General features: G+C 49.8%; 1 protein-coding gene across 1 annotated transcript; it reads left to right on the top strand.

Moving 5' to 3' along the window:
* Window positions 1–2,187: 2,187 nt before the first annotated feature.
* LOC133373486 (solute carrier family 2, facilitated glucose transporter member 11-like) lies at window positions 2,188–12,417 on the top strand. The gene is made up of 12 exons (XM_061603298.1): window positions 2,188–2,211; window positions 3,016–3,114; window positions 4,621–4,781; window positions 5,835–5,959; window positions 6,305–6,434; window positions 6,717–6,865; window positions 7,557–7,861; window positions 8,133–8,243; window positions 9,632–9,733; window positions 10,793–10,868; window positions 11,667–11,794; window positions 12,076–12,417. Exons 1-12 carry the CDS (start codon window positions 2,188–2,190, stop codon window positions 12,280–12,282), a joined length of 1,617 nt encoding a protein of 538 aa, XP_061459282.1. The 3' UTR covers window positions 12,283–12,417.
* Window positions 12,418–13,404: the final 987 nt, after the last annotated feature.

Genomic DNA, 13,404 nt, shown 5'->3' with positions numbered 1-13,404 from the left:
CACAGCCAACTCTGGTGAGGACTTAAATGAGAGATAGAGCTGAGTGTCATCCGCATATTGGTGACACTGCAGCCCAAATCTCCTGATGATTGCCCCCAGCGGCTTCATATAGATGTTAAATAGCATGGGAGAGAGGATAGAGCCCTGTGGCACACCACAATTGAGAGGCCAAGGGTCTGAAACCTCCTCCCCCAATGCCACCTGTTGGTACCTATCAGAGAGAAAGGAGCGGAACCACCGTAATACAGTGCCTCCTATTCCCAATCCCTCTAGGCGATATAAAAGCAATAGAAAACAAACACCTAAGGCAGAAACCTTTTCATCCCGTTGTAAAAGCTTGTTGAAACATACACGTCTTCAGTTGCTTCCGGAAAGCACAGATAGCAGGCCCATGTCATATCTCAATAGGAATGCTGTTCCACATAACAGAGGCAGTTACACTGAAAGCCTGCTCTGAGTTATTAGGGAGTAGGATTCTGGTATTTTTAGCAAGAGGACCAAGGCCCTAGCACACAAATGGTTGGCCACACCTGTCTAAACATCTTGTCTGCATCCTCAGGTCTCGGTCACTGAAAATCAATGACACCGAAGCAACCTTTGCTAATGAAATGTGTGGGTCTACGTTATGATGGGTACAAACAACTTTATCCTCCAAGTGCCTTGCAAATACGTCAGTGTGCCACAGAAGGTTTAGCTGCATTATTCTCTGGAGCAGATTTTAATAGGCCTCCCTCTAACCACCCAGACAAGCGCCACTGGGTGGCAATAGGAAGATACAATGACAGCAGGGAAGACCCCTGTCTTCACCATGTCACTGCCACAGAAGAGGCTCCACAACGAGCTGTAACCTGGTTTTGGTCAGATCCAGCTAGAGGCTTCCTCCACTTGTGTTCAAGCCATTAGCTGCTGCCCAGTTTCAGCTCAGAGGGAGAAGGGGTCTCTGGTGGGCTTAGGCCAAGTGCCCGCTGGGCTCCTGCTGGAAGGAAGGGTGGGATATAAATCAAATAATGCATAAATAACTAAATATTTGAATCCCACAGAGTGACCAGGGCTTCGACAGAAGCACCAGCCATATCAGCAGGAAAAATAGCCACCGTCCACCCCAGAGAAACACCTTTTTAAGATAATGAAGGCAGATGTAGAAAAGGGGTCCTGAGCGAGTGACCATCTTTGGTCACCTGAAGGGATGGTTCCAAGGAGATAAGGGGACTGAGGGAGATGCTGCATGTTTCTGGGAATTTGAGACAAATAAAAACTGGCTCTTAACTAAGATAGATTAGTGTTTGGACCAATTGCAAAAGAAGCTCCACCTCTGATGTGAGTGGCAGGAATTTATTTAGAGGCTGCATCCATCTCCTTTAATGATTCTGTACATTACAAAAAAGACTAGTCAGTTCCAACCAGTTGGGCTATGGTATAAAAGGGGTTAACCTGAGAACATGTACATGGAAATAAACCCCAAGATATCTTCCTATTCAGGAGGTCCAAAGGATGCTGAATCATAGTCACTCAAGGTGGTGCTGTTGGGCTACATCAGAAAATAGGCTTCTGTTGCAAACACAATTGTAAAGCAACAGTTCCTTTAGAAGGCTATTTTAGGATATTGTTTTAGTACTGACGTGTCGGGGCCCTGGGCTCCTTTGGAGGAAAGTGCAAAATATAAATTTAATAATAAACAAATAAACAGTAGTCTGGCAATAATAAAAGTATAAATGACATCATAACTTCCCACCGTGAAAAGAACCCCCCCCCGCTTCTTACACAATCCCAGGTTAGCCACAGAGGTTGCAACAGCACCTGCAGCAAAAGGTGAAGTGTCAGGCTTGATGAGTTAATACCATGAGGGCAGAGTGGGGGTTAAAGTAGCAAGTGGGGTCACTGCCTGGATGCATGCCTGGATCCCTCTCTGCACTTCAATGAGCGGTTACACTTTAGTAAACATTCCCAAGCCATGACACACACACAAGTAAGCACAGTTGACTGCAGAGCTCTTCCAGTCACTGAAACGAATCAAGCGTAATGATAACATGCAAAATTAACCATTAATCTTGGGGCCGGTGGTGTCAGGCCAAACAAAACAGGATGAAGTAACCTCGGAATCAGGGCCGGCAGCCCACCCTGTGAGGAGGTGGTAGTGCCAGCAGCAGCAGCAGGGACTTCCTAGAGGACGAAAGCTCTTGCGCAGAGATGGGCAGCTCCCTTTGGGACTTGGTGAGTAAGGCTTGGCTTGCTTGTTGACTTGCTTGACTTACGGATATTCCACCTTTAATAACCCATCACCATTTGCTGGGGAGGTGTCAGTTATGACAACTTTCAAATCACACACAAGCCTGCTTCGCATTCCCTGTGGTGGAGTTCTCTTGCTTGCTGGTTTGTCAAGGGAGTTGGACTTTTGCTGTGAACTCAGGAACCCGAGTTCAAGTTATCCCTCAGCTCCAACCTGCTCCAGCCTCCTTCTTCCACAGGTGCGACTGGAAGTGCACGAGATGTACATCATGGGGAGAGGGGTGGGGAGTAATGTCAGAATTAGTCTTCCTGACTATTTCCTCAGTTCTTCAGGCAACTGATTCTGTCAGTTCCCGTGAAGGACTTGGGGACGAGTCAGTCCTCTCATCACTACATTTCCATCACAGCATAAACTTGTAGCTGCACAAGTCCATAGATTCTGGGTAAAGACAAAGTCAGAAGGTTTGTTTGTCCATTCCCGAAGACCCAGCTGTCTGTCCTCTCCCTACTCCAAATATGTTGCATGATTAACTGGAATTTAAAATGAATTTTCACCTGAATCAGTTTGGTGCTAGATATTTGCTCTATCTCACCTTCCCATTTAACATGGGAAATCATGTGGTTTGAGCCGTGTAATTTTTGTGCTGCAAAGCAATTCCATCCAGCACAGGGAGCCCCCACATACATGCCCCAGTCTCTTTCTAACCTGAAGTGAGCTGAGGTGAAAGGAACAGAGCCTTTCTTGCACACAAACTGGGTTTTGAGTAGGAGATTTCTGTGTCTCCCCAGATTGAGCACCAGAAACTGCTCCTCATGATCGTTGTTCTGGGAATTGGTGGGTCGCTCCAGGCTGGCTTTCAGGGGACTATGATCACCTACACATCTGTGGTAAGAAGCAACTTGGTGTAAAAACCCCTCTTTCAGTGGTGGGTAGAAGCTGCAGAGACACCTAAAGCTCACCCAAAATGCTCTGCCAAGGTGTTGCCTTTGCAAGAATCATGGACACACACTTGAATATTATTTATTTTTATTTATTTTATTTAATTACGCTTTTAAACCGCCCTATAGCAACAAGCTCTCAGGGCGGTGTACAGCAAAATAAAACCACATTTAAAAACGAACAAGTGTGGATTAAAACATACAATATAAAACATATTTAAAAACAAAATTAAAATACGAACAAAATAAAAATACAGTTACAGTTAAGTTTAAAATTAAATTAAATTTAAGTTTAAAATGCCTGGGCGAAGAGGTAGGTTTTTACCTGGCGCCGAAAAGGTAACAAAGAAGGCGCCAGGCGTATCTCATCTGGGAGGGCATTCCATAATTCGGGGGCCACCACTGAAAAGGCCCTAGATCTAATTGTTGTTCTCCGGGCCTCCCTATGAGTTGGGACCCGGAGAAGGGCCTTAGATGTCGAGCGCAGTGAACGGGTAGGTATATAGCGAGAGAGGCGTTCCATCAGATATTGCGGTCCGATGCCGTTAAGGGCTTTATAGGTAAGAACCAACACTTTGAATCTGGCCCGGAAACATATAGGTAGCCAGTGCAGTTGGGCCAGAATAGGTGTTATATGGTCGAATTTCTTTGTCCCAGTAAGAACTCTGGCCGCAGCATTCTGCACTAGCTGAAGTTTCCGAATCGTCTTCAAAGGTAACCCTACGTAGAGTGCATTACAGTAATCCAATCTAGAGGTTACCAGAGCGTGAATAACTGAGGCGAGGTTCTCCCTGTCCAGATAGGGTTGTAGTTGGGCTACCAGCCGAAGCTGGTAGAACGCATTCCGTGCCACCGAGGCTACCTGAGCCTCAAGTGACAGGAGCGGATCTAATAAGACCCCCAAACTACGGACCTGCTCCTTTAGGGGGAGTGTAACCCCATCCAGAGCAGGTCTGACATCAACCACCTGGGCAGAGTACCCCCCCACCAACAGCATCTCAGTCTTGTCAGGATTGAGTTTCAGTTTATTAGCTCTCATCCAGTCCATTATCGCGGCCAGGCAGCGGTTCAGTACATCGACAGCCTCACCTGAAGAAGATGAAAAGGAGAAGTAGAGCTGCGTATCATCAGCATATTGCTGAAAATGCACTCCAAAACTCCTGATGACCTCTATTGTATCCTGAAAATGGGGCAGAATGTGGCCCATGCAGCCCCACAATTGCTTTTAGCCAAACACTGCATCGACCAAATACCTTTGGATGCTTGGATTGGCCTTTATTTCCACATAACCGATTTCAGACTGGAGCACTGACAGATGTGTGGCCTCCAGATCGTTATAGGCAATCCTTTCCCCCATCAGTCAGGGAGTCTTTGCCATTTACTTCCTGTTGCGTTTCGACCCCAGCTGCCAACGTTCCTACCATCTTGCAGTGAACCATGTTTCCTCTTTTCCAGCATGTGAAAATGTTTATCAACAACTCCTGGCTGGAGCGCTCTGGGCTCCCTGTCCACCCCGAAACCCTCACCTTGCTGTGGGCCTTGGTCGTGTCTATCTTTGGCTTAGGAGGACTCCTGGGTACTCTGGCCAGTGGATACCTGACTACAAAATTTGGAAAGTATGTCTAAGCTTGAAACATAAATTGCCAGTGGAGAGCCAGTTGGAGCCACAAGGCAACGTGCTGTGAATTAGTTGGCCGGGGCTCCATTGGAGGGAGGTGTCAGCCCCCCAAGGCAGCAGAGGCGTTTGCCAATCTGGTTGCCAGGACAGGCAGTTTTCCTGCTGGCTTCCATTGGCAGGTCAGGAGATGCTGTCACCTAGGCAAGGAAGCCATGGAAGAGGTAAGGCTATCCAAGAGAATACCTTTGAGCTTGTGTGCTCTGAATAACCATGCCTGGATCTTGCTCATCTGGGATCTGCAGGCAGTGAAGTCTCACCCACCATCTCCACATTACTGCTGAACGTGATTTTTCCTATTAGAAATAATTCTGCTGCTTTGAACAGGGAAGCCAAGTCCTCATGGGGCATCAGATGGGTGGGCAGGCATTGTGTGAGGCTTGGAAGGGGAGCCGCTTGGTGTGTGCACTCTCTGCGGTGCCTGCCTGGGCATTTCAGGGCTCCCTTTGGCACCTTCTCCTGACGTCCCTTGAAATGCCAGAAAAGGCCACTGCAGAACTCTGTCTGGATGGGGAGCCGTCTTGGCACAGTTGTAATGAAGCTGAGTGTTGGAAGATTCAGGACAGACAAAAAGAAGTACTTCTTCATACAGCACAGTTAAATTCCCTTTGGGAGAAGGGGGTGGATATAAATTTAATTAAGTCTTCTTCATCTGTGGAATTTGCCCACACAGGATGATGTGATGGCCACCAGCCAGGGTAGCTTTGGAAAAGGATTAGATACATTCATGGAGAATAAGGCTATCAATGGCCACTAGTCATGAGGGCTCTGCTGTCCCTCCACAGTCGGCAGCAGGATGCCTCTCTGAATACAAGTTGCTGGAAACCTCAGGAGTTGCTGTTGCACTCGGGTCCTCCTTGGGGGCTTCCCGTTGGGGCATCTGGCTGACCACTGTGAGAAGAGGAGGCTGGTCTAGATGGCCTCCATGTGGTCTGACCCAACTGCAGCTGGTGCAGCATTCTTCTGAGGTTCTTCTCCATCCTTGTTTCGACAGGAAGAAATGCCTCGTGGCTAACAACGTGGCCATGCTGGCGAGTGCCTCCCTGATGGGCTTCAGTAAGATGAGCAAGTCCCTCGAGCTGATCCTGGTGGGACGCTTCCTGAGTGGCATCAGCACAGGTACGCACTTCTCACAACTGGTTTTTATTCATTGGCAAGGCTTGATTCCTCCAGCCTGCTGCCTGAATGAGGAACTCTGGGAAAGGGGTTGGCCTGCCCCAAATACTGGCCCTTTGCTTCAGCCAGACCCCTTGATCTCCAGCTCTTTCAGCTCCCTCCCCTCCCCCCAGATTTTATCCCCTCCAGCCCCAGTCGGCTTCCATGGTGTGCAGCTCTTGGGCAGCCTTCCCAGAGACAGTTTTGATAAGCAGGAATCCCACAGAGCTGAGACATGGATCGCTCCTCCCCAGTCCTGCTGTTTTGGTTCTTCTGATCCTAACCGCCTGTGTCTGCCTTCAATTCAAGGTATCTGCATCCCTCTCCACCCTCAGTACGTCGGGGAAATTTCCCCTAAAAAGCTCCGTGGATTTGCAAATTCAACTGCCTCTGTCTTTTGGAGCCTGGGAAAAGTCCTTGGTCAAGTTATGGGACAAAGGTAGAACCACACATTTGCCTTCCTGCTCAGATGCTGCCTCCCCTGCCTCCCTCCCCAATTGATAGCTGCAGTCCAGAGGGCAATAACGTCTTTCTGCGTGGTGGGTCTTCTGAGGATCCTTCCCCTTCCACGCATGATAATATGCCAATTCCACAGCAGCAGATCTGCATGTGCCTCTGCTGTAGACCAGTTCCAGGGTGCTGCTCTATCGGGTGGCCAGCAAAAGCCACCCCTGGCTCTCTGGGGGGACATCACGTGTGTCTTCTGGTCTGCTTTGCCCAGAGAGCTCCTGGGAAGTGCCTCACTGTGGCCACTGCTGATGGCCTCCACTGGCCTTGCTGCCTCGATCCAGTTGCTCACCTTGCCCTTCTTCCCTGAATCTCCGCCTCACCTATTCTTGCAGAAAGGAGATGAGGAAGGATGCCTGAAAGGTAACTGGGCTCTTTCTGTTCTACTAGAAATGGTTATATTGTGGAATAGCCTCTGTGAAACATTCTGTGGGTATAAAGAGCCTCATGAGTTTGAAAAGAGAATTTGATTTCTGTACTTATGTGTATTTAATTTGGCATGTTAACTGGGCCACATGATAACCAGATGCTGGCAGGGCAGACCTGAAGCCCAAAGACTTTTCCCTTGGAGATGCCGGAGGAGTGGGCTTTTCCTCACTTTCAGGGACTGAACAGATCACATTTGACTGTAGAAAAATATTTTATCCGAGTCAGATTGCCTACAGATTCTTGTCAAATTTTATTTTATTTTATTTGCCTTCCCATGTGAGATGTAGCTTTGCTAATTTGGTTGAATTATCTAAATTGCTTTGTTAGATTATTCCTTGCATTGCACAAGCACTCCTTTTCTCTGTGCCACTATTCCAAACCAGATGATGTAAGCTTCATCTGCAAGGCAAGGTTGGCGCTGGAGAAAATGTGGCCAGGAATCCCACTTATGTGTGGGAGGTTGGGTGGGCCCTGTCTGCCACTGGCTGGGCCTTGGGTTTCCTTGACGTGATCGCTGGAGCCCTTCATGTACGAAGAGCCCCCCATCTTGCCTGGCTTTCCCACAGAGGCCTTGGCTGCTGTAGCAGAGAAAGTGACATGAGGGTCTCTGCCCTCTCCTTCACAGCCATGAAGACTCTCTGGGGGGACTCTCTGGCTCTCCAAGCAGAGCTTGATGACCTCAGGAAGCAGCAGGCCGCCCTGCAAAGAAGCACCAGGAGCAAGAGTGTCCTGGAGCTGCTGAAGGCACCGGCCCTGCGCTGGCAGCTTTTCTTCCTCGTCCTGGTCGTGGTGGCCATGCAGTTGAGCGGCATTCATGTGGTTGAGTATTACCTGCGTGTTCCTCCCAGGAAACCACCTTCCTCTAACAAACTCAGAGGAAAGGAGCAGGAGAAAAACCAAAGATTCAAACTGAAATATTTCTCCCAGGAGGTATGAGCTGCCTCAGATTAAATCTGTGCCCTGGTACCTACTGACAGCCATTCCAAGGTTAGCTCTCCCTCAAGTCTGGGCAGTTTGTTCATTTTCCTTCTGCCAAAGTTTTGATTGCTCCAACATGTCCCAGGAGGCCAGAGTTCTCTGTGTGCCGCCTCGGGTTGGGCCTCGCCTGCCTCCCTCCCACAGAGATGGCTCAGGACCTCTGGAGGCAGCGCTGATTCACTGGACGTGGCTCCTCCTCACGCATTTTCTCTCTTCCCTTCAGATTTATAACTACACGTTTGAAGTTCTGCACACAGTTGGCTTTGATGATGAAGACATCCCCTACTTGTCTCTGGGCCTGAGCCTCAGTGAGCTCCTCTCTGCTGTCGTCTGTGTGAGTCAGGGGCTCAGCAAGGGAGATGCTCAGCATTTCTGTGCAGGGGGGTAGCTTGGCAAAAGCAAGCATCCCTCTTGCTTTGAGTCACTGAGACTTTAGACTTGTTGAAAATAAGGAAGGGCTACTTTATTACAAGAAGTGCATACCTGATGGGAAAGGCTCTAGTTCCAGCCGACTCACAAGGTCGCAGGCGCAATGGCCAGGCTCAGTTGCTGCCCTCGTGCTTCAGGGGAGATCTCTGCTCTTCCTCAGCTGATCTGAGGAGAGGAAGGAAAGGCTGGAAGTGAGGCCAGCTCCTGAGTGGGTCAGTTTACAAGGAAGGAAGACAGGAGAGGGAGGAGCCCAGGTAAGAACAGGCAGCCATGCCTGCTGGAGGACCCCCCTCTCCCTCCCCCCTCTCAGGTATGCGCAAGAACCAAATAGGAGTTGATCTTGCCACACTTCCAACAACAATGTCCCTTCGCAAATGGGAGCTGAGCCGAGCTGAGCCAGAGAGGGTTGACGCGCTTCACCCAGAGGCGGATCTCCTCGAGGCTTGTGTGTCGGGCACCAAGGCAGTACTGGGGGTCATTTTCACTGGAGAGAGGGCCATGCTCCCTTGGGGATAATCTGTTGGGCTGCCGCCTGCTGACTACGGTTGGGGCAGAAGCCAAGCCCAAAATTGGGCAGGGCCCCCTCCTTCTCTTCCCCCTCTCTTTCTCTCTGCCACCTCAGTTTGTCCTACTCCTGAAATTGATCTGAGGGCTGCAAGTGTCCAGTTCTGCCCCCTGCGCTAAGGGGTGTATATTTCATTCAGGGCTACTTATTGGGGAAAATGCACCCCAAGCATGCATCTTGAAGCCACAGCAAAACCTGAGGCAAATGGATTAGAGACACCAGCTTCTGCATGCCTCACCTCCAGTCCATGGATCACTTTCCCCCCCAAGGGCTGCATAATCCAGGAGGAGACGGGGCCTCGGTGGTGCTTGCCCCTTTCGCCAGTCGCCCCCTCTCCAGTTTCAGGACTGCAAGGCTGATGAGGGCAAATGCAGAATGGCTCCACCAGCAGTTTTCAGGGAGCCCAAGGTAAAGTGCTCCCTGCAGTGGCAGCTCCACAATGCACACTTGCTGCCACCATGTTACTTTTCCGACCATGCAATGCCCAGGACGCGTATGTCTCAGGGCATTGCATCGTGGGGAAATTGAGATAGGTCCAGTGCTGACATGTCCAGATGTGTGGCCCAAGCACTCTTATCAGAGCCCCCCTAAAGAATAGAGGGACCCCCTCAGAATGATGGCATCAGCAGTAGTGGACCCTGGCACGGCCCCAGCACTTGCCTAAGTATGCCCCCTACTGGCCTAGGCCGATATTGCCAGAGCACCTTCACTGTCCTTTCTATTCCCAGAGCTTCATCATTGACCGGTTTGGAAGGAAGGTGCTGCTATGGGGAGGTTTTGGGCTGATGGCTACTGTGCTGGCTGCTGTCACTCTGACAATCTCCTTGCAGGTAAGAGAGCAAAAAGCAGTGTCAGGATATTTCTCTATCAGCCCTTCACCTAAGATGTGGCCAGCAGTCTCTCATCAAACTCGGCTGTGACTGACTCTGGTTCCGAGCCAGAGAAGAGTCAGCTGAATCTGAGGCTGCTGTACCACCGTCTGAGGATCTGCATCTGGTTCCTGAGGCTCACCTGAGGCTGGTGGTCCTACAGAACCTGAGCCCAGAGACTCATGGATGCCCTTCTCCTGAGTCACATTCCTCTGCTGCATCACACCTGCCCAGAAGCCCAGGGAGTGCCCAGGAGGGAGGCCACAGAAAGAAAGTGAAGCCGCCGTCCTCAGTCCAGGATCGGCCCTTTAAGTGTTCACACTCTTCAGGTGTGAGCTTAGGAAGGGGTGGCTAGGTGGAGAGACTCACAGGGCCTCCGTTACCCCTCTGGTCTTTGTAAGAGGAGCAAATTGCTCTCTGGGTGCTCTCCAGTGTGCTGAAACCACTGTCCTCCCCCTGGGCAGCAGTACCAGGATTGAAGCACCAGCACCTGCACAATATTTGCTTGAGAAAGCAGGTGTTCCTCTTGCCTGATGCATTTGGGTGGGAGCTCTGGTGAGGAGCACCAAAGGCCCAGCTGGGGTTTGGGCAGGCTCAGGGCATAGAAGGATGCTCAGCTTGCCTGATATAGACTCAGAGAGGCCCCAAAGACCAAAACAGCCTGTTGCCACATTCTACCTTATCTCTGCCCTGAGACACTGAGTGCCCAATGAGTGTTCTTCCCAAATGGATGCTCCTGTCTCCTGTCAGCTCCCCCAAAAGACAATTTAAAAGCTGCTCTGCAACCTTTACAGCAGCCTTTCCCAACCAGTGTGCCTCCAGATGTTGTTGGACCACAACTCCCATCAGCCTTAGCCACTGGCAATGCTGGCTGAGGCTGATGGGAGTTGTGGTCCAACAACATCTGGAGGCACGCTGGTTGGGAAAGGCTGCTTTATGGTCTAAGGACAGAAGAGATCCATCCCCTCGCAACAAGCTTCCTCAAGAAATCTCATGAATTAAAACGTGCTTTCATTTTAGCCTTGGTTCTCCTGGATGCCATATTGCAGCCTCTTCCTGATTTTCTGCGTTGTAATCTTCTTTGGAATTGGTCCAGGTAAGCTATAGGGCACTTATTTATATTATAGATTGCTTTCCCACTCAAAGCAGCGCTCAAAATAAATTGTATCCAAAAATAATGTACACTGGGCTACCTGAGTGGGTCCAGGAGGCTGGGAGATTGCCTGCACTTGTACCTTTGGCAGGAGGGTGCTGCTTCAAACTGCTTCAGTGTGCATCCAACATAGTGAAGAATGTCGCCATGCATTTTGGAAGCTTTGCTCCCGGATGTCTTTGGCTCTGGATCCTGCACATGGAAAGCAGCATGTGTACGTCTTTGCAGTGCTGCAACAACCGTCCAGATGTGTGGAGAAATCCTTGGCTTAGGCTAGCCAGGCAACAGGGGGTTACACCAATTCACCCTCTAGCACAAGAATATCTCGCATCTTTCTGTGTTTTCCACGTTCCTTCTAGAGGCAATGTGGTAGGAAAAGAGCTTGGAGGAGTGCTTAAAGGTCACAACCTCCGGAAGACAGAAGCCCAGATTTGGAGGGGAGGGCTGGCTGGCTGCCCCCCCCTCCATTCATGTCACCAGGCCCCACCACCAGCCTCTTCTAGCTACCTCTCAGCTCCAGGCTGCTTCATCTCCATGGTTCTCCTCTTTCCCCCCCACCCCTAACAAAATGGCCACGTTTCAGCTCACAGCAGCCACCATTATTTGAGTGCCATGAAGCCATGGCAAGCAGGAGTGTGTGTATTGAAAGCCAAATGGCCACTGCTGCATCAGGTGTGCTGGGAGAGTTTCTCCATCCGGAGGAACGGCGGAAGCAGCACTGATCTCTGTTCTCCTCCCCAGCTGGGGCGGCAGCATCTCTGAGGATGGAGATCTTTGACCAGTCCTCCCGATCATCTGCCTACGTGATTGGTGGAGTCTTAAACTGGGTTGGAATCTTTGTGATAGGAATGCTCTTCCCATTTGTTGTGGTAAGTGATTACTTTCCGAGTGGATCTACTCCCCATCCCCCTGCTTTTTCAGCCGGTAGATGGAGGGAAATAAGCTGCCAGGCTGCTGCACTTTGCTGAAAGAGGCTTGCAGAATGGGGTGAGGTTTGCAATATGTGCCAAATCCTGTGGCTTGGCCTCTTGGAAGCTGCAGTTCCATAGGATCTGCCTGGAAATTGCCCAAGAAGCAAAGTCTACTTGGCAGGAACTGATGAATACTTGCCTTATAATTCTATGGGGACGGGGTCTGCTTTTCCCCCTAGGAACGTCTTCATCAGTTCAGCTTCCTCATCTTCATGGGAGCCCTTTACATTTCTGGATTCATTATTTACTTCTTTCTGCCAGAGACCAAGGGGAAATCAATCCTAGAAATCAGAGAAGAGTTTGATAAACTTAATTTTAAGAAGAAGCAGATTCTCACCTTAGAAACAAACTTCACAGAAGAGTGTGTATTCTGCACCAAGCTATGATTCAAACGTCACATATCAGAACATCAGAAGAGCTTGGCTGCAGCTGGGTCAAGCTAAAGGGGCCCATCTAGGCCAGCATCCTGTTCCCTACAGTGGCCAGCCAGATGCCCCCATGAGGAGTCTGCTAGCGGGACCTGAGTGCAAAAGCCCCCCTGCTGCTATTCCCCAGCAACTGGGATTCTGTCCAAAGCCAAACTGCCTCTGATCTTGCTCTCTGGCCCACAGGAAGCAGCAGAAGAGGCAAAGCCTCAAACAGGTGTGGGCAGATCAATAATTGTAAATAGTAGTGGAACAACAGTTGATCATTGAGACCAGTGAGACTGGGGCAAAGCCTTTCCAGGGCTGGCCCCCAGCTTCTGATGTTCCTTCCAAGGGGTACACAATTGGTCCTGCCATTGATGGCCTCCTCCAGGCTACTTTTGGCTGAGCTGTGTGATGAAGAATGCAGGTGACTTTAAGATTGTGGCCTCTAGGTTGTTTTGGGCTGGTCTTTTGATTATTTTGTTAGCTTGGCTAAAGGATATTTTAAAAGAGAGGTTGCCGATTTGTCTGATTTTTGCAATGCGTCTTAACTGTGTCCCTTTATTGTATTGTGGAATTTGTTGTATTACATTTGTAAGCCACCTTCATAGGACATTGCCCTGTGAAGCAATCAAGAAAACTCTTAAGGAAAAATCACTAACTAACTCGGTCATTTATGAACAAGTCAGAAGGCGCTGGTTCCAGTTCAGATCATTGGGGGAGCCAGCCTCTTACCCCTTGTGCAAACACTCCATTAATTCCTTATCTCTGCATCCTCTTTAACCAGTCACTGATCCCTGACAGCACCTCCACCCTTATCCCTTGCCTGCCAGTTGCTAATATTTATTTTATTTATTAGATTTATATCCCGCCCTTCCTTCCAGCAGGAGCCTGTCTGAGTGGGTGCCTTCCACGAAGCTGCCGAAAACCTTGGACGAGACTGGCTATCTAGATCAGGGGTGGTGGGGAACTTTTTTGCATCCAGGGCCACATTCCCTCTGGGGTAATCACATACTGGGGGGCAGCAAAGCCAGCAGTGGACTGGGCCACCTCCTGTCTCTCTGCTCTCCCTTTCCTGCTTCACAGACAGGTGACCCCTTC

Source organism: Rhineura floridana, chromosome 19, assembly GCF_030035675.1.
Source record: "Rhineura floridana isolate rRhiFlo1 chromosome 19, rRhiFlo1.hap2, whole genome shotgun sequence".
In the NCBI taxonomy this organism is placed as follows: Eukaryota; Metazoa; Chordata; class Lepidosauria; order Squamata; family Rhineuridae; genus Rhineura; species Rhineura floridana.
Note: the sequence above shows the minus strand (reverse complement) of the source record. Positions and strands in the feature narration are given on the sequence as shown.